Source organism: Passer domesticus, chromosome 7 (assembly GCF_036417665.1).
Source record: "Passer domesticus isolate bPasDom1 chromosome 7, bPasDom1.hap1, whole genome shotgun sequence".
In the NCBI taxonomy this organism is placed as follows: domain Eukaryota; kingdom Metazoa; phylum Chordata; class Aves; order Passeriformes; family Passeridae; genus Passer; species Passer domesticus.
Genome location: NC_087480.1, coordinates 39,509,659 through 39,531,938, shown reverse-complemented (window position 1 = coordinate 39,531,938; position 22,280 = coordinate 39,509,659). Strand labels below are relative to the sequence as shown.

At 39.6% G+C, this 22,280-nt stretch overlaps 1 protein-coding gene across 1 annotated transcript in view; it reads right to left on the bottom strand.

The window, feature by feature from the left end:
* The window catches only part of CDC73 (cell division cycle 73), a 101,017-nt gene that overhangs the window by 61,956 nt on the left and 16,781 nt on the right, over window positions 1-22,280 (bottom strand). Inside the window, exons 8-10 of the mRNA XM_064427881.1 lie at window positions 18,921-19,019; window positions 17,604-17,682; window positions 8,703-8,767 (exon numbers count right to left, since the gene is read on the bottom strand). Coding sequence (XP_064283951.1) covers window positions 8,703-8,767; window positions 17,604-17,682; window positions 18,921-19,019 — 243 coding nt within the window. The remainder of the gene's footprint in view (window positions 1-8,702; window positions 8,768-17,603; window positions 17,683-18,920; window positions 19,020-22,280) is intronic.

Here is a 22,280-nt window from a genome sequence, read left to right as displayed (position 1 = left end):
TTTACCAACTGCCTTAGATAAATTTGAGATTTTACGTACATTAGACAAACCTTCATTATTCCAAATAGATAAGTACTACAGATGCGTAGATCCAAGGTTAGCCTTTTACATTTTAAAGGAAAAGAAAAATGTTTGTCTCTCCAAAAAATTTGCATTCAGGCTACACATTTATTGATTCACAAAGGTAAGGAACCAGATTTATTTTTACCAGATCACCTTCTTCAGTGTTAAGTCCCATTTGCATGAGGCTCATGTTACTTAGAAAGTCCCAAACCAAAAATCTCCAGAAAATCCCACAAGCCTTTTGGGAACAATGAGGTCCAACAGAGAAAGTGGTGAATGAGAATTAAACCAGCCAATGCATCATTCAGTGCCTGCCTACATCCACTTGCACACACACACATCTCCCCTTTACTCCTCAGCTCAGCTGAGTTTGAGATGAATAAAGAGCCAGGACCCACCCTTGCAGCAGCAGTGATGTGAGTGGTGTCAGCACTGGCAGATTGCTCAGTGCAAGCACAAACCCAGCTCCAGATGGCAGCCCAGCAGCTCACAGGTACATTCTGGCAGGAATGAGCACCGCTGCCCAAATGCCAGGTGAGTGAGCCATAATTTATGCAGAGTTCATTTACCTAACTAGGAAGCCTGCACTGATCAGAATGTTACCCAGAAACACCAGGAGGAAACCTGAGTAAATCAGGACTTTGCCTACAGACATCCTAAAAGTGAGGATGCTGATTCAACAGCAACAGTGTGGCTGCATGAAAGATTAAATCCAGATTAACACCTGGATTTAGATAGAACACTAAAATCTCAAATTTTGAGACCTAAATATAGTCACTCTTAATCAATTACCTTCATAAATAGTACAAGAAGGAGCTGCCAAAAAAGCTTAAAAATATGTTCTATTTTGCTATTTTAACTGGATCTTCTCATTAGCTATGTTGCACTACCTGGAAATCGTGCCCAATGACATCACTTATAATCCATCCCCAAAGGACTAAGAACCGGGGCTCTTGCCTCAGCATTCCATTAACATTTGCCTCTGAAGTTCTGTCTCAGTTCTGAGCTCTGCAGGTTTAATGCACTTAGAAAAGACTACCTTTGCCTTATGTATTCTGACTGAAGAACTGAAGGACACCTGCCCATGCCACACTGCTGTAATAACTCTGTACCTGTGAACAAAATCTGCCACACTGAGCTACAGATACCCTCTGGTATCACACTCCCAGCTACATACTGAAAGAATTCAATAGAAGGAAAAAAACCCTGAACTAAACCATAAAATAAACCCACAACTGCAAGCAAAAGGAAAAGAAGTGCGCCTTTAAAAGAACAACACGAGAACACAGTCCACAAATTGAAACAACAGTCCACAAATTGATACAACAGTCCTTAAGTGTGTTCAAAGAGGGCAACAATAAGGACTAAGCACAGAATGTACAAAAATAATTATAAACAAATCATAAAGGAGAGTGTGCTCTAGCTTAACTGAGTAGTAGTAAATGGCACGAGTGAGATGTACATGAGCCTGGGCTCTGAGGTAGTTCCTATGGATATTGCTAAGGTAACAAGCTACTTTCCAAGCTCAGAAGGAGGTATGGCTATGACACTAAGATATAAGCAAATACTCCATGTAGAAAAAGCAGAAAACTTGTTTCCACAAATAATGAATTCTACATTACTCTACTACGAGCAAACAACTAAGTAGTGAAGTGTCCCAGGGCCTAGTGACAATGGTATTATCTCAAAAAGTGACCAGAGAAGGAAATCTTGACTTGGTTCTCACATGAGTTACATTAATTACTCAGATGATTGTTCAATTCTTTAACTGTAATTTTGATTTAACTACTGCATCATGAACTGCAAAGTGTGCTAGAAACCTCCAAAACTTTGTTAAAACTCTAATTCCAAGACAAGAGGATGGCTACCCATAACCTGCAGGGAGAAGAAGGTACATTAAAGTGAATTATTTTTTGATCCCCCATCTGACACATGCTCATTTCTACTGAGTCTACAAGACCTTTACACCACCTTCAGTAGGTGTGAATAAATTACCACCCTACAAACAGCAGAGCTGTTCTTTCCCCAGAACTGTCAAGTGAAGATGCAGCTGTTAGACATTCATGAGATCTTTGGAGATAATTTGTAGAGGGAAAGGTGTTGACCCAGTTGTTTAAAACAAGCTTGTGCAGTGCATGATGTGTGATTGCTCAGAACTCTTAGGACACAGTATAAAAATCTGTAGTTAAGGTTCAGTTGGTAGCACTGAGCAGCACCCTATGAAACGTCGATTAGACACAAACCCAAAGACCTGAGAAACACAAATTAATCTAAGCAGAACCCTACACAGGACTCAAGTAAAGGTGGACATCTAATCCAAAGAACACAAATGAAGTGTCCTAGGCAGTTTTATTTGGGGCCGTGTTTCCAAATGAGGGTGACTCCTGAAATGTTTATAAGGATCCCAGTCCTAGTACACACGGTGCACATGGCAGATGAGTTTCTCAGGGGATAGATACCCCTAGGGCTGGCCCTGTCATGTAGCTTTGGATCAAGACAGGTCCAGGAGGTCATCTCAGAGCTCATACCAAGCGTGCCTGAGGCTCTCCAGCCTTCTTAAGCAAAGCTTCCTGGATATCTAAAGCTCTCATTCAATGCATACTCAGAAATGCTCTGGGTTCCCCTGTCTGGCACTCCTCCATTCAAAGGTGCCAGCCAGACCTGGCCATGTCCTATGTGCCACAAGCACAGAGCACTGCCACAGCTGAGCTGCACACACAGCAGTGCCCCAGGCACGCTCGCTCAGGGGCATGGCTGCACAGCTCCAGCTCTTGCTCCCTCTTGTTCAGCAGCACGCTGGTGCCACACAGCAATGCCCAACTTACTGATTATAAAACATCCCTGTCTTCACTTGAATTTGCAGTTCTTAGCCCCAGCCTAAAGGAAAAGCTATTAGAGGGAACAAACCAGGCAGTTCTATTGTGAAGTGCAGTACAACAGTCAGGTATCTTGGCACAGATTTACAGCCCCAAAGAAAACGAGTGCACTGTTGTTCAAGCTAACACATTTTCTTGAAAGCAGCATTTGTATGTGATTTTTCTTGGTCTGTATCAGCTTCACTATTTACACTAAAACTCTTTAAGGGAAAGCAATTTGATATTTGAAACACAACTGAGGCAATGAAATGCCATCCACTGAAACTGTTGTGTGGGCCTTAAATATAAAATACAGGAATAGTCCTTGGTGGCATTTTATCCACTCTCATTAGAGTAATACAGACACACAAAGCTTTCTTGTCTGCTATCCCAGAGCACTGTTAGGTTGCTGGCAGATTGTTCTGGAGAAACATCCATTTCTCCAGCTAAAGGATTTTATGAGTTCATGGTCATGTCCCAGCCCTTAACCCTAATGGACCAAGGACCTCATGGGTCTGAATTAGTTACAGAGCAGTATACTTATGGTGAAAAATTATTTACAAACCCAATAAAAACAAGTGTCTACTTCAAGTGTCACCTAGGAAAAACATCTGCCCTCCATGCAAATCTATGTAACTTGATGATTTTATATTATTACAGTTTTCCTCACCTCCTCTTGCTGGTTAAAAACTGAATAGGATGCACAGAGAATTCACAGAATGCTGCAGAGGGGAGTGGGGGCGTAGGCAGGCTGCTGTTGCACTCACATTGGGAATAATGACCACCTTATGCACAGGCTGCACAGAAATTATGCAGCACTTGAGAGCTCATTTCAAATATTTCAAAGAGTCCATTGTTTTGCTGACTCCTCCCTCAATCCCACTGTCTCCCAACATTTTAATGAGATTAGGACATGACACAGAAAACTGCTGATGTGGATAAGCTGGTATCTCTCTTCCATCAATAATATTAAAGATGTAATAAGTTTTTATTTCTTTTTCAAAATATTATTTATCTGAACACTGAAAGACAACGTCCAACTCCACTAACTCCAACTCCAGCCATTCTGAATTTTGGCATTGAATCACAAATTACTCATGATCAATTATAAGATCCTGTGGATTTACCTCCTCACACAGAAGCATATCACTTTTCTTAAGTCTTTTATATAAAACACATGCACACACCATGTTAATGGTTTCTGCCCCAACCACTTCCTCTCCAGTGGCTCAGCCTGTAAAGTGCCATAATTTAGTAATTCCATTTGTTTATACTACACACTATTCCTCTGAAGAGACACCAGAGGTGGTTAAACAACCCCTCAGTTAAAAACAAACAAACTACAGAGGTTATACCCAACTCAAGAGATTTTTGAGGGCAATAACAGTAAAATGCTTTGATTAATTAATTCCCCAAATCTGATACTGACTGAAAAATGCTGGTGCTGAACCACTCTCCAATTCTCCTGAAATTAGACCTGTTTGTACTGTGGTTTACATAGGGACTCCTTTTTAATTACTTGGTTTCTGCTAGGATTATGAAATGTATTTGTTGTAACTGAAATGTAGTGCATTTACTTTAATTATTGATATTCTCATATGTTTACTCAGGGCACTTTCACCCAGATATTGCTGTAAAGCCTGGCAGTGTACAATGGTAAGAGGGATGTTACTTTTGTCAGTTTGGAGGAAAATTCACTCAACTCAGAAGCACTGAAAATTTACATAGAATTTCTTACTTACAAAGTTTGAATACACCACAGAAATTTGCATTTGAGTTTGTTTTAAGTGAAGTCCTCACTAACCATACTGATCATCCAGGTGTAGCTCCAGACTCTCTGGGAAGGCCATCAGCTCAGTCCTACAGGAGCTCCTGCACCTGCCTGTTCACTGAACAGGAAGAGGAAGAAATGCCAACAGTAGCTCTGGCAAATGTGCAGATGCTCAATGACACATTCCATTGCTAGCAGCAAAAACCAAAGACAAAGGAAGCTCCCAAGCTTCAGCAGCCCTGGATGCTAAAAGAAACCCCAAGTTAAAACCAGATTTTTCCAGCAAAAAAATAATTTCTACAAGGGCCCATTGTAGTGCTATGCAGTTCTTGTTCACTTGAACACAAGTTTCCAGCTCCCTGAATCACAGCTCCTGACCAGCCAGGGCACTCAAACCCAGAGGAAATCACTCTACACAACTCCTTTCATGCTATTTCTTCCTTTCATATTAAAGCCATGAGAACTCAAGGATAAAAGCACAAAGATGAGTAAAACCAGCATTACCATGACTATTACTGTAATGGATAAACAAATATTATTTGCAAGTGCACACAGTCAATACAAAGCATGCCCTCAGCCTGGAAGAGTTCAGCTTTATCAGGTGCTCACAGAACAAGCAACTTCTTCCTATCCTGTCCTAGGTGCAGCTAACTGGTCTGTTCTGATCTTTACATCTTGAGCTACATTAATACTTAAATGCTTCTCATATCCTAGTTAGAGAAATTAATATCCCAAAATTCTATTTCATTGTATGTAAAAGCTGAGAGCCACCTTCTAGGCTTCCAGCAGATGACAGTGGCCTCCAAGTTAACATCACCCTTTAGAACAGCAGGAGGCTAAAGCCCCAAAGATGTCAAATTTACACAATGAACAAAGAATGTTCAGAATATCAGCTTAAGCATCACCTCACACCCTGTGTGGTACAGAAATACAAACATGCTTCTCTTCCAAAGACTGATCCACCTCAAACACCAAACTTTCCTGGATAAAAACCAAAGTTGTTCTGCTACACGGGATTCTGCTTGGAAGGGAAGCCTGCAGGGAGACCTGCAGGTTTTGAAAAGTCATGCTGAACAGTTTGCTGCCTGAGCTGCTGGGGAACCAGCAGCAAAGCTACCACCATCAACTGACTTACTAATTCTCCAAAATATCACCAATCCAGGCAAACAGAAGGTGCCACAGGTATTAAAATAAGGAAAAAAATATTTTTAAAAATCTTTCTGAGGAAAATGACTTGCTATAAACAATTCCAGGTCCAGAATAATGAGATCATGCCTTCACAATAAAAATTCAATAAATAAGTCAGTTCTTCCTAAGAGGTAGTGTGCCAATCAAGCAAAAACCCTGTTACAGGGAAGAACTGCCAGCAGCACAAGTTATTTTAGCTGACATTACTTCAGAAAAAGCCCACCATTCACCATCTGCTCTGGCACAAATTCTGAAAGCTAAGAAAGTTTCCAACATCACTGATGAAAAGAAAGCAGTCAAGATGAAGAAGTTTTTGTTTTGCTGTTAAAAAGAACAAGCATCTAGGACAGCTCACATTTCAGCAAGAACAAACACAAAACATAAGTTTTGCACATTTCATTAAAATCATTACAGAGAATTACAGCAAGGCAGACTGGAAGTGTAGGGAATATATTATAAACAAAAAAATTCTTCTACAAAGTTTGTATGAGAAACAGGTGGGCAACTCCAAACAGTGGATCACTTTACACTGCAGGTAAGAACTGTAAGTTTTAAGGGAATCTGACCACAGCCCAGAAACACATTAATGGAAGCAAACACCACAGGAAAAATGGAGGAGCCCTCATGTCAAGGAGAACAATGGCAAAAAAAGAAGCTTTCAATATGAGCATCCAGCTGGAAATCAGAGGTTTGAAGTTTGAAGAGAGCCTCTAACCAAGAGCTACCAGGAACTCTTAATTCCTTTGCAATGTTTGATGAGTTCCTACAGAATTATACCAATGCTATGAGGACAGCAGTGAGATCATGCAGGTGAATGAATTCCAATGCTATCCTCTATATTCCTATGATTTAGCCAATGAATATATTGTACTTTCCCATTAAACACCATGGGGAAGTAATTACTTTACCATTTCCTCCCTAATTTTGTCTAGCCTTAAAAAAATATAAACTAACCACAAAAAAAACCTTGAGTAAAAGCAAAATATTAAACTTGGCAAGTGGCAGGAGATTAACTATTCTCCACAAATATATGATCTGACATTAAGGGTTAGAACTGAGTGGTCCATCACTATGACAAAGTTTAGACAAAACAGATGAACATATTTAACAGATTTATTTCTCTCCCATCTGAAACACAAAGCCAGGATGTCACTGCAATTTATGAATGAGCTAAATATTGAGGGTACCTTTTTAATAGTCTGGAAAATAAGGCTCCAAAAATCCCTCACCAGTTATCTCTTAGACAAAAGCTGAGTAACAGATGGAGTTTTAATATTTCTTATGACACCAGATGATGCTTTATGTGCAGTAGTGCACTCTTAAACAGTTATTTTAAAAAAGTCTGGTTTATGTTAAAAAAGGTTTACTTGTAATTTAATATCTGTTATATTTTCTTCCTAAATGGAAGAAACCAACAAGGACAGTTTAATAACCTCAAAACCCTAGGCAGTATGCTCAATATATGAGGTAGGATTCCTAGAACAAAAAAACTTAGTTTTATAATCTTAAAAAAAATATAATTTTTAGATTTACTGTGCATCCCTTCACTTTTACAGACTTTACACTTATAAGCTTAAAACATTTCAATATTTCTGCTTTACTATAATCATGCTTTTTCTCTTTCCTCTTTCTTTTTCCTCCCCACAGAGCAATTTAAACAGAACCTATTTATTAACTCATTTCAAATCCCTACCCCTTGAAGCAGGTATGATATCACATAGAAATCTGGGTTTGGTATAACAACACTTTGGTTCCTCATAAAGCAGCCCAAAACTCATGCAAAGTTTGAGAACAAATCTTCAGACATAACAGATTCTCTTTTTTCTTCCTCCAACCAATTTCTGAATTCATCTAGAAATTGCATCCTTTACTGCTAAGTAGATTCTTTCCTTAAATATTCCCTTCCATTTTCTTGTACAGTATCCTTAGTCACAAGGAGTTGGGAATGAAAGACTTGGGAAAGGACTTTTGTCAAACAAAAAACCCTTGAATGTTTTTCAGAAATTTCTACTCAAGATCCTATTTTATGTTCAAATGAGAAGTGTAAACTAGAAGTAGTGCATGGGTTTAGGAGAGTGTTTAGTGCTGTCAATTCATCACATTTACATAGATATGCAGCTAGCAAAAACCTTAAGGAAGGCACTACAGCAGTTTACTAGCATCTGTCATAATTACCATCAGATCAAAACAGCATTTATTTGAGAGCCTTCAATCCACTTGCACAAAAGCAGACAAACATTGGCCAAGGAAGAAGAGAATCTGTTTGAGGGTCTCTCTCTCTCATCTGTGAATGCTTCAGTTCCCACTGACAGCACTGTACAGCCAGACAACAGAAGTCCATCTCACCAGGCCAGAAAGCTTTAACACTAATGCTGAGGTCTAACTCTTCCACCACCAAAAAACCTTATTTTATTAAACGCAGAGTAGGAAACAAAGCACTAGTCCAAAACCCAGGTTTATTACTCCAGGTTTTCTGAGTATAGTTCTATCACTTTTGATTAAGATCACTTATGTAATTTCCAGACACACCTAAGGTCAGCAAAAACCTGGGTATGTTAAGCACAACAGAAAAAGGCTGCACCTCAAGAAGCCTTCCCAGTACACCACACCTTTTTACTGGAGACAAACAAATCCCTGGGGCACAGATCTTTAGAACATGCAGATCAAACAAAACACATTATTGCTTTTCATAGACAAGAACTGTCACCAACTGTTACTCCCAGAGCCTAGGCCAGGAGGACAAGCTCTCTATCTCCAAACATACATTATATATACATTTACAATCATGTTTATAAAGCACATTTAAGCCAAGATGTCCCACTCACCGTCACAGACTTCAGAGTCATCCCGTGGTAGGTGCCCATGGTGTCAATCTTGAAGCCTTCCGTTTCTGCAGAGAGAAAGCAGCTTCTGTAAATCCTTGTGAGCACAGCAGGTCTTGTCTGAATGGACAATACCGAATCTCTCTGGAGTCCTTTTGTCAAAGGACACATCTTGCTGGGGTGGTGGTTTGGGTTCTGTTCCCAGTACAAAACCTGGGCAGTCACTAAGGAATCTGCTTTGTTTAGACCTTTCTCTAACCATTTAACATGTCTTATATTTGAATTAGTACAGAAAGCTACTGTGCCATTATTTGCTAATTATCAAAACTGTTTTATTTGCTACCTGAGTAGCTTCTAAATAGTACTTTTCCTCCTGCATGGAATAATTGGAAGCACTTCAGAGAAAGGCTATAAACCTTAATCTTTGTGAGAATATGTTACAACTTGCATGTGGTCTCAGACATTGTCCACACTGCAAGACTGAGAAGCCCCATTCATATTGCCAGAATACATTACAATGCAACGTATTCAACCTGTATTAACGGAAAAATATACCTAAGAAACCAATTTACATGCCAACTAGAAAAGTGTGGCCATTTTAGCTTGATAAATTCACTTCTGGAGTGCTGAAGAGTAACATTGTCATATGATACAGAGGACAGAGTCTGCATAAATACACATACCAGACTAAATGTTATAAAAATGGGGGGTTCTTAGGGTGGCTTTTTAAAATTAGTTTTAATTAGATTGAATTTAGGCTAAGTGCCAGAAGCCTGCAACTGCCCAATGACTAAACCTGCTGTCAGCAGTCTGTTTGCTTTTGAAGACTCCTTCCCTGTCCCCTTGTTCTCTACTTTTAGATCAAAGTAAGTTCCTGAATAGTGCCACCAGGCCTGGCAAGAAAACCCTTTTCCTTTTGTGAATTCCCTAGCCTCATGCACCTACCATCAACTGATGCCATCATACAACCATCCAAACAATTTCTACCTAAAATGGATGTAATCACCACTCAAACCATAACAAGCATTTGTCTACATCTAAGCAATTCTGGGCTATTACAACTAGACTTGGGTAAAGGTAACTGATCCTGTGCAGAAACAGCTACTTGGAACTGGTGTGCTTTTGTCATTTCTTACACTCCCTTCATTTTGTGCACCAGCCCAAAATCATGGTAGACAAAGAAATAAGACAGAACCAAAGCATGGCTCCTACCCGTTTCTAAAAAAAGTCCAAGATTAATATTGAATTTTCAAAACCATTAGAGCTTCTTGCTCTTATCATGAGTAAATTAACTTAAACTGAAACCCAGACAACCCTGAAAGCAATTCACATGATCTCAGAAACATCTGTGGTTGCTCATCCTTTCTTCCTTAGATGAGGAAGATCATCAGGCACTCAAATGAAACAAGGCCAAAAAGTTTCCCAGATTTAAGAACTCTCCAGTGCCTATAAAAAGATACTTCAGTTTGGGCTTTCACCTTTTCCCCCTCACTCCCTCAATTATGCCACCAGACCTGCCACCTGCTACCAAGCCAAGGTGCCCCATGGCACTGACCACGTTTTGTTTTACAGTCACCCCAGTTCCAGCTGTTCTTCAGCTTCACTTCTCAAGGCCACCCCTCCCCTTCTGCCAGATTAACATTTCTGAACTACAGACATAACTCTGAGAAAGTAAAATGCAGGTGCAGACACACATGAATCCTGTCCATCCTACAAAAAAAAATCCAAAGAAAGCAGCCTAGCCCCCCTATAAAAACTGACACTGTCTCCCTATATAAACTGGTAGGCATTCCCACCTTTCCCCTCAACCCCAAGCTATAACTATGCCTTGAGTCTTAGCTCAGAGGTCACACCACTGGAGTTGAGCTGAGGATGGTCAAGATGTGACTGCACAAACACTTCATGGAGAACAGGCTGCTCTGTGACTATATAGGTCACTGCTGCAGGGCAGGGAGCATGTTAATATTTCAGGTGGTGCCTGGAGCCTTGTAGAATAGTCAGTAGAACTCCCTAAATTGAAAGGATGCTTTTGCTGACTTGGAGTGATGTAAATTCAGAGGTGTCTAATCTAGGCTGACATTTGTTTGTGAATTGCAGAACATCACCACCAGAAGAACCTTTATCCTTTCCAGACTGACCTACTAGGGGTTCCTCATGTCTGTGACACAGAGCATTTCCAATTATTTTGGTTAGATATTCTTTCCAAAGAATACAGACACCCCATAGCAAGACCAGCACAGCACCATCCTCTGTTGTGCCTGGCCTACTGTGACTTCTTTTCTCTCTGCACAAATCCTGATTTTATAATTAGTTCTCCATGTTTGTTCCCTGTCTCCATCAGCATTGCAAAGGGAATAAAGGCCCACGGAGCCAGCAGCACAGTCAGAAACTAAATCAAAGGGGAGAGAGGCACCTGGCAGAGAACAAATCTCTGCTCAACTGCCACTGGTTTCATCTTTTGCAAAAGTCTTCTCAAGTCTCTCACAAAATCTGTTCTGGTTCATTTAATGAGCCACGGGAGCCACAAACCTCAGCTCTGGCACTCATCAGCTTCCTGCTCCCAGCCCTGTCCTGACCCTTCTTTCTAGCAGAAGTGACTAACTTGGATGAAGAGCCACTTGTTGCCTCCAGCAAACCCCAGTTTCCTGCCTGATCAATGTTCCCAGCAGCTCACAGGGCCCCCAGTACTATTCAGAAGCTACTCAGGTAGCAACTAAAGCAGTTCTGATAATGAGCAAGTAATGGCACGGTAGCTTTGTGCACTAACTGAAATATAAGAGTGTGAAATGGTCAGTGTAGGCACCCACACACATTGCTGCAAACAGTCAGTGCAGCCCCTACAAGAGCTACTGCAGGGCCCGTGCTCTGCTGTCTGCAGTAGGGTGGGACCAGTAGAAGAAACCACCTCCCAAACTGGCCAGCAGCTCTCCAGCCCCCTGCCTCAAACTCCCCAGCGACTGGTGAAGTAGATTTCAGCATCTCCAGCTCCCAGAGGGGGACAGAACCCCCCTGAAGCAGGAACAGCAGTGACACATTTGTCAGAACACAGCTTTATTGATTCGATCCTCTCACACACACCATGTGCTATTGTACCTGTCAGCCAGTCACTGCTCTTACAGAAATAAACACTGCCAGAAGCACGAGCCTGCCCCTTGCAGGTCTGTGCCATTTTTTTAGCTCTCAGTAGTTTGTACATTCGGGCACATCCAGCAGCACCCTCAGCTCCCCTCACTCTGCACAGCCTGGGCAAAGCAGGAAACAAATGTTTCCAGCTCAGGGACTCCACAACTCCAGTTTCATTCCCACTTCAAAAACTGCTGAGGGTGCCAGGCAGGTTAATGCTGCAAAGCTATTCAAGGAGCAGGCTATTCTCCAAGGCCAGGTCTCACCCTGACACAGCTGCTCAAAAGCAGACCTGGGTACAAGAGGAACTCCTGGCCAGTGCAGAGGAGCAGAAGAGAGGGAGCCCGGCCGTGCCCCCAGCACTGGCAGCACAAACGCTGTGCCACACCCTGCAGGGACACAAAAGCTTCTCCTCCCTCCCCAGGCAGCTCCAACCTGTGCTGCTGAGTCATGCACATACTTGGCCAAGGATTAGTTTATAACTCCAGCTTCAAAATCCCAGCTTCACTGGTGGTAATAGAAGCAGTTAAAATGATAAACCATCGACTAAGTAAAGGGTTTTTTAAGAAAAAAGAGCTTCATAAATAAAGGTACCATGATGGTATGACTTTGGACCTTTGTTTTTAAGCTTGGAATTAGATGCAGAACAACTATTAAAAACCTTATTGGGGGTCATGTATACACTGAGAATTTTCAATATAATTATTACAAAGTTATGACACATATTTCCTTTAGGCATAGAGCAGTCCATATTAAATGCTTCAATCACAGGTCTAACACTAAGGACTACAGAATGCAAGCAAAGCCCAACAACAATTTTGTCATGAAAAACTGTACTGCAACCTTTTGTTTGCCAAATAGAATCAATTGTAGAAATATATGCATTGTTAAAAACACCAGCATCAACAGACGCCTTAAATCTACATCTTGAGAAACTAAACATAATAACTAGAACTGAATAAACAACTCTAATGGTTCAGAAACACAACCTATCACCACGTGTTTTTTTTTCTTCTTCAGTCATTGCATGTATTATGGTCACAGTTTGTCAGTTCCAAGACCCAAAGACTGGTAAAAGAACCATAAACATTTCTAGTGTAGGTCATCACAAGTTACCCTTCTAGCATCCCCATGCAACAATCTTTTCTTATTTAAAATAATTAGACCTAGAAATGAAAATAGGCACCCTGACATATCAGCTTTTTGGACTGATGATATTCTCCATCAGCATTTGGGTGCATGTTCCATTTCCTTGCATGTAAGTATTAATTCTCAGGGTGCCTTGCATTTGCTTCAAGCCACTGCTCCACATCCATCTAGGTCACCCTGCACTTTGATTTGCACATTCTGCAGCTCCAGTCGTCCAATCCAGCTGCAAACTTGAGCTCTGATACATTACCAAAAGAATAAAAGCTTGAAAAAGACTCAAATTAACCTGAATTTCTGGAAGGAATTCAAGGAAATAAAAACAGAACAAAGCAGCATGTCTCAGACAGTGCAGAGCTGAAGTTAAAGCCTTGGTTTGAATTGTGGATGAATAAGACTGAATAACCACTTCTTTTTTCAGCTGTATACTCTTCAAGCCCCAGATAGCAACACTCTGCATAGTGCCTGGAAATGATTCACTACCCCACTTCACAGCCCCAGTAATTTAATCCCTGACACCAAATGTCACTCTGCATGAGACTTTACTGAGCACTCCTTTACAGTACTGCATCCTAACAAGTAAGTTTCACACCTAAATCTCCAAGTTACAGTAATTACTTTACAAATTCTCTGTACAGTTCATATCTAACAGCTCTGTAATAATCTTACCAGTAATTAACACCAACATCTTAAGTTTCCCACAGCAATTTATGTGTATTGTAAAAGCAATTTATGTGTATTTTCCAGCACAGAAGTGAATGTGCAGTGCTGGAAATTTTTGAACTAGTTAGTCACACCAAGCCAGAAAATTCAGATCGACCACATTCTTTTTCCATATGTGCATCTCTTGCACATACTCTCTGTTAATGAAAAAAAAAATCCTATAAATCTTAAAGTGAATGCAATAAATCAAACTTTAACCAAACTAAGTCTGACCAGTAAAACTTCAGAACCTTTTATCTCCTGCTACCAATTCTACTCTCACTGTGTAAAAGGATATCACACAATTTAAAACAAAATAACTTATAATGAGAAATGCCTTATAAAGAAACTTTCTTAACAACGTATAGAAGAGAGAAACAAAATGTTGTGGTCCAGAGTCACCCCAAATATAATAATTTCACAGTGCCCTGTTCCCTGGGCTTAGAATTTAGGACTGACAAACTTCTGGAAAATGGCAGCTGTGTCTGAAAATCCAGTAAAAATATAAGATGACAATAGTAGAGAATCAACAGTAAACTTTCCTGAAAGAAACACTTGAACACAGTCAGGAATATTCACCATTATGGTGAATTCACACAGCAAGACTCTGATTTACCCTAAACAGGACTGAATATTGCTGGAGGTTTGGGGGTTTTTCTGTTTTATTTTGGGGGGAGTAGTAACAATTGGCTGCTACAATGTTGAAACTTTGAGAACAACAGGAACACTCCTGGAATAAGCCTTAAAACCTGACCTTGGGGCAGCACAGGGAAATTTGACTTTGTCATCCATACTGAGAGATGTGGGTCACAAAAATGTTACATCTGCAAGACTGCCATCCCAGCACTACTGCACACTTGGAAATTACAGAATGAGCATGTGAAAAAAATCTTCTGAGGTAAAGCCACCCAAGAAAACGGGGGGGAAAGACAGTATAGCATCCAAAACATATATACCAATAATGTGTATCTAAATATCAAACATTAAGGCACACAGGAGAGAACACAAAATAAGCTCCTAAAGCATCAAATGGCATTTGAGCACAGGATTTTTAAATCCTGAACAAGATTTTAAAATTATGTTGCTCAAGAAGGTATGACAAATTGCAGTTTGGAAAAATTTCTCCAGTTGCAAAGATGCATATTAATAAAGTGTAAAAAAACCACTCAATAAGTAATAGAAAGGAAAGGAATAGGACTACCAAGGTAAAAGCAGAGGAAGCTTAGCACAGGATGGAGCTCTGGGCTGTTGAAGAGAAGATACCATCACTAACTGCCAGCATGGAAGAAAACCCAAAGCAACAGCACCCAAGGGAAGTGACTGCAAGCAGTTCACCTCCTCACCTCAAAAACACCTGAGCAGCTGGGCAGGATGGGTGCACTGCCAAGCAAAGTGTTCTTCCACTTTCCACGTGGAAATATCCAGGATGTGCAATTCCTACTGCCAACAACATTCTAATGCATCACAGAGCTTGAAAGATGACAAAGGAAAGGTTTCTCTGTCCAGCCTGACCAAAGCTGCAGGAACAAGGCAGCCCTGGAGAAAAGGTGACCAAGCCCTGTCCCTGGGCTGAGCAGGGCCACTGAATGCACCTGGAAGTCACTGTTTGCTCTTCAAGAACAGCACCATCACACCCCCTCACACTGCCTGTGAAACCACTCTAGCAGCAAAGCATGGCCCATCTGGCATGAAAATTTTAACTTAGTCTACCAGAGAGGCATCCTGATACACTGCATCAGAAATAATGATCCACCACAAGAAGCAGAGAAATTTGGCTGCAACTCAACAGTTTACTTCATGCATGTTAAAATTCCTAAATTTACTCTCTTAGCTCTACAAGCTTTGAATTTCTTATGCTAAGGACAAGACAGCTAATGGAAAAACTCTATTAAAGCCCACAAATATTCAAAGGAAAACAGTTCACCTCTTTGCTGCCTAAATTTTAAATACTGTAGTAACATACAAAACTGAATACAGGCAATATGCCACAATCCTGCTGCAACTAGAAGAGGACTACTGTGAACCCTTCCTAGGATTTCAGTCCCTCTGAGGAAAGAGCAAACAGGTGAGACACAAAGAAAAAAGCCAGGAGACATTGCCCTTTGGCTTTCTTTCCATCTTTAGCCAAGCCCACCACTGTGCCATTGTTATAAGCACCACACCATCCTGCCTTCCACAGTTTGCAGCCAACACAGGCAGAGAGGGCAAGGTGTGGAAACCCTTCAGAAATCTGTAGGATTCAGATTTATCATAGGCGTCATCCACCATCACTAAAGAAATGTGGATACAATGGCATAAAGACTGCAAGTTATTATCCTTTGAACTTAATTATTTTTCTTTTCCTTCAGAATTCTTTTCCCAAAGTCTCAATACTGCAGCGTTTCCATAAACAAGTGGAATTCCAAGTTCTTACTCGACTTATTGTAAAAAACAGTTTAATGAAAAATAAACGCCTTATTTTATTTTTATTGATGACTTTTCTGCTTGCACTCACACTTCTACACTGAATATTTGGGAGCCACAGCTTCATTTTGAGGGCAACTAAATTAGAAATCCTATAAGGAACTTGTGACAGAGCTGCAAGTGATATGCATCATTCAGTTTTAAGAAAATAACATTATCTGTGCATTAATGCCTAATTATGACAGGAAAACCACTTGTACTCAGAGTTCCAGTTAGACTACAATTTAAAAGTTACTTGTTTTACAATAGAATACTCTAGAAGTAAATCAGATCTTTGCTATTTTCTGAAGTTAATTTGAAGCCAAAGAAGACCTCAAATATCTCTAGGTCCTCTCCTAAGAAATCCAGATGTTAATTATTAATTCTATGTAACTTCCATAAGTGATGTACCAATACCTTTCATAAGTCAATCTCATGTTTAAAATACCTTCTTTTCCAACACCTCATTTTTATTTCCAGTGCTAGCCTGTGTATTTCTTGAAATATCCCTAGGAACCTGAAATACAAAATTAACTTTGTGTGACTGCACCAAATATAAGTAACCAGAAAGCTAAGGCAGAAAAACACTCTCTGGAATGGAGTGTGACAGGGGGTTAGGCAGGTACAATATGACCTCATCACAAAAGAATCTTTCAACTGGAACAATTGCTGCAGTCCAGTCAATCCCATCCCAGCACCAAGTGAAACCCCAACACCACATTCTCTCAGTCACACAGGAGGAAGAAGCAATTCAGAAATGTAACAACATTTGCATGACCTTCTGCAAGAAACACAAAACCATCCAAGCACAACAAACACAAGATTGCAAAATAAAACCACAGCAAGATATGAAAAGTGAAGTCACTGAACTTGTGCTAAAAACAAGATAAAAAAAGCAATGGGGAAAGGAAAAAAATGGCATTAGAAAGACAAATTATCACTCAAGTTCAATGTTCACCATCTTTTAAAACTGGTGAGACTTCTTCAACATTGCAGATTGTTTCCATCTCCTCTCCAGGAGGGGGCTCGTGTTTTGCACTGCTGTTCCCAGTTTGTTTTTTAATTTAAATAGACACAAATAGATAATATTTACTTGGAATTACTGGAGGCAACTTTTAGAGGAACTGTGGTTGTTTGAGGAGAAGGAATCTAACTACATATTGTGCACCTGACAATTACCCTTGCACTTGTGATTTTTGATCAATTGCATAGGACCCTCCCCAAACAATTTTTTTCCTCCCCAAGAAGTTTTGGTTTTAAGCTTTCAGTTTGCTTCCAAAGAGGTAGAAATAATTTCTATGAAATAACACCTTTGGATTCTATTACTTGGAAAGCTACCTTTAGGCATAGTTACAGCTCTTTCATTGTCTTTCCATAGGTTTGTGAAATAATAGCAGGGAAAATCCTCTAATATTAACTTGGGTGACTGGACAGTGTTGGTTCCCAATTATTTTTTTTTTAATTTTGAAAAAAGCATTGCAATCAACTTACCTTCTTTGCCTTTAAATCTTTCCTGATCATATCTGTTGTAGGCAGCTGGAATAGGTTGTTTATTTCGTAAAGTGGGATCCTAAAACAGGTCAAATAACATGTAAAACATACTAAAAGGTGTTTGATGGCTTTTGAATTTCATTAAGCATTACTTAGAACTACTCAAGAGTATAAAACCAGTTCATTTTAGTAGGCGTTTCAATGCATTTGAAAATTTCTGATGTTTTCATTCAATATCCACTTAAAGTCTTACAGAAACAGTTTAGTACTGAATGCAAAGAGAATAACCTGAGGCAAAACTAAAATAACAAACAGTAACAAACTACATTATTACATTTCTACTGAGTTTTTGCTATACTTAAAGAATTACCAAGGAAAAAAAAAATAACTGACAATTCATGATTAAGGCTTCAGCCACACAAAATCTCCCTTGTCAGCCTGATTAAGATAAAATTTTGCTAAATAAAAACAAATTTTGAGGGGAGAAAAAAAGGCATTCTGGGAAAAAAGTTTTTAAAAAGCACCAATCTAGAGGCACTCTCAATATCAATTCAATCCTTTTTGTGGATAGCTTAGTTATGTATTCACATTTATTCTGAGTGGGACATTTGAATAATGCCGTGCACAATTTAAGAAATTCAACACAAAGCAAATATTTACATGTTGGAGTTCATCTCGCTATTTAAATTTAGTTCTTTGTTAAATGCAGCAGCAGCAGCAAAAACAAAACACAGTACAATTAAAGAGCTTTTAGAGCAGACTACCACCATGTCCAAAGATATATTAGGTTTAATAGAACACAACAGTAAACACCACACTTCTAAACAAATCCTGTCTAATACCTGGATAGAAGTAAACAATACAGCTCTAAGTCTGTCCTGATTTATTACAAGCAAAAGAAAGCTGGTTCGAGCTGTTCCCACTCATGAGTCATGCTCCAGATTCTTAAACATTTGCTACCCTATCTGTCAGAAAAGCAGCAAAACATTTCATCTGAAATGGCAGCACTCTCATGGAATACACTTTTTGCAAATAGATGCAGCATGTGGCTAATGCTTGATAGATGCAGAAGCTGGCACTAGCAGATTCATCTCTCACTAACAAGAGCATATTGAACTAATTAAACTAATATATTCAACTCTTTAAATACCAATAAATGCAACTTAAGTCAAAGAATAGCTGTGAAATTATGCTTGAAAAACAAGCATTTTTTGGAAGTAAACCCAAACAAATTGTGTGTGCAGTAGTGAGAAGACACTGTAGTCTCACTTGTGGTGTCCCAGCCCTCGTGTTCAGCCACACACACACTGCTCTTACCGTTGGTGCTGTGTTTGGTGCAGGTCTTTGCTCAGGTGCTCGGCCTTCTTCTCTGGCCTTAACTGATTGAAGAATTGCAAAAATATTCTTGGCAAAGTTCTGAAAAAGATAGCAGGTACCTGTGAACCTTACTGACCACCTGCGTTTCACATAACCATCCAGATGGAACACACCACTTCCTTAACTTACATTTCACCAAAAACCAGAACTGGGGCACCAGTTTTCTAAAGAGCTGATTTCTGACCCCTTTTCTGAGACAGCATCCAAACATTAACAGGGTTTTAAGGCATCACTGCTACCCTCTATTCTTTAAGGCCCACGCCTGCTACATCTGTCTTCATTACATCACAGAGTAAACCAAACTCCTCTCAAAGCACTTGTAACCTATAAGGTACAGAGTTAATTGTACACAAAGTCTCCTACTAATGTCAATTTTCAGTAATGGTTCATCAGTAAAAGAAACTTTACTATCAATTAGGGAAAACAGCTTTTTTTTTTTTTCTGGTTCAGAATAATATAAAGTATGCACAAAATGCCAACACTGTTCCAGAGTATTGTATATTAACACTGAAGTGGTGTTAACATCACTGGCATCATGAAACAAAGACATGAATTACAAAACAAAGACTTCTGGAGTGAATTTCATAGAAATCACTTAGAGAGTTGTACTGCAAAGCTCCCCTAAGTCTGCTCACTTGACCTCAGTCAACATCTTGTCAATCCACTGCAAGCCACCAAGGGCAGGAACTGGAAAACCACCAGAAACCACTTATAAGGCAAAACCATCCCCTGAGCAAAGCCAGTTCTTTTGACAAACTGTAAAAGAACTCACACAAAACTATTTAAAGTTCTTCTCAGTCAGAAAAATCCTAGGGGAAAAAAAAAACCCAAACCCTTGCAAGAGCTGCAAGCCATGCACGTATCAATTATAAAAAGATACTCAAAGTTACTCAAAACTTAACTACAAGTTTTTACTGGAAATTCAGACTTCTCCCAAACTGTGGCCTGGGCATCATATTAATCAAAATTCTTGTTATTGCTGTGCTTTATCACACACTGTCTAAGAAACAAGGCTACTCCATCTTCTGAAACTCACAAGGAGGAGCTAATTAACAACAGGAGCAAGGTTTTAAGAGTGACTGTCCATGCAGAAGCCAAATCTCCCATCACAAGGAGGTTACAACCTTCACATCCAGATTTTACTCACAAAACCTACAGTTAACACAGTCTCAAAGGAAATTTCAACTTCAGATGAGGAACTTTTCCAAGGCATTTAAACACATGGGATTTTAATAGCCTTGAATTGCACATCCTGGACCCAACTCAGGTAAAAAACCCCACAAGGTTGTTTCTCCCATCTGCTGAAAACAAGCCACTAATAAGCACGGAATCAGAAATGTTCTTGCTGATATCTTTTTTTCCACAGCATGAAAATGCAAGTCCCCCAGGGCCACAGCTAATGACTGTTTGGAAGGGGATAAAACCAGCAGTGTTTTAACAAGCACTCCAACTAACATCATCTTCTTGCTGGTCACTGGCTTGGTCAGGGATATGGGATTATATTACTGTGACAGAAAAATGATTGAGCAGCAAGCGCACTGCACATACCTGCTGATTTGTAAAGCCCTGCAGAGTTAAGACTGCTAAGGTTTCATTGTTCATCCCTTCAGAGATCAGAATATGAATATCCATTAGTTTCTGCCCTAGATTTAGTTAAACTTCATTAAACCAAGTCCAATACTTCTACTACCAAAAACTTCTCTGAGGGACAAAGCAGAAGAGAGGAAAAAAAAAACCCAAAACATCAAAATATTTGTTTCTCTGTACAGATGCTCTATCCCTTACCAAGACAGTGACTAACACACATCAAATCAAGTTACTCTCACTGGTGGTGATTTAATGCCAGGATGTTTGTGGAGAAATCCCAGGGCCAGTCAGATCAGACTGCTCTGATGAGGAAGGCTTCATGAAGTCACATCACTAACTAAATTTCTTTTATAATAAAAATATTTCCATTGCAATATATCACAGTTTATTCTAAAAAATTGCAGCCTTTAACTTCTGCAGCCAACCATAACCCTAACTGCCATTAACAAAGACTGCTAGTCACTACAGCAGCTTCATCATGCTAGCAAAAATAGAGAAATATTTTTCTAATAATAATCACCAAGGATAAGCATTGGTTTCAGCTTCATTGAAAGCAATTCTAGAGGAAAAAATAATTTAAGAAAAGTACACTTCATCTCAATCATCTGACAAAAATAAAACCTTAAATCTAGCATGTAAAACTACAAATATATACCCTGTTACACAATATGGCTTACAGTGCTTCAAAACCTTCCTATAGCTAAGTTTTAACCAGTTTTTAATCAGATTGACACTCTGGTGTTTCACTGCAGAAAAAGAGGGGCCTAAGAAAAACCATATAAATTCAAAAAAACCTCTTATTTGAACTGACAGTAAGGATTTCTTGGACATACATCCCAGGAAAATCAAGAGCTGTAAACATTGTCCAGACTTAAGAGTAGGGCTGGAGAAGGAAGAATTGAGCCCCAACTACATTTCTTTACACATTTGCTTGATATGCTGAGACATACTGCAAATCCTTTACAGCCATTGGCAGACTGAAAGGCACGATGCTGTGCCAAAAAGGCAATATTCCTATCACACATTTTCAGTAATTCCTATATATGGCACGACAAGAAAAACAGCATTGAGATGGCCTCATAAAAGTACAGCAGAACTTAAAACACTGCTCATAAGGAACATGAAGTGATAAACTGTATATTTAAAAGAAAATATTTTGCACATCTAAAATTAAAGCACATATTTAAATCTCAAATTCAAATCAAAAAGTAAAAAATCATTTAAGGCATCACTCTCATATGCCTTCAGAATATTTCTCTTCAATTTGCAAAATGTTCACCAAGTTTGAAGCTGATCTTCTCTCTTCCCTGCTCTTGTAATTCCCAACTGCAGGGAGTCTTGGTGCCCCTCAAACTGCTCTCTGCACACTCTGGGGGCACACAACAAGCACACTGCCACACAGGGGACTGCAGATTAACCACCTGAATTAAAAAAAATGTGTTTGTGATCCTGCATTAGGACAATGGCAGTTTAAGAAATTCACATTACATACTGGAATTCATATTGCTAAACAACTAAGAGCACATGATGACTCTGTCAAGCTGCAGATGAGGGAGCCTATGAGAAAAGGTTGATAAAAATTGAACTTGTTACTAATTGTTGGGGGAAAAAATAAAAATCAGACACTCCTTTCACAAAAAGTTATCTGGGCATTTCTTTGTGTTCTACTCAGTACAGTTAACTGTGTATTACTAAGGCTGAACTGAAAATATA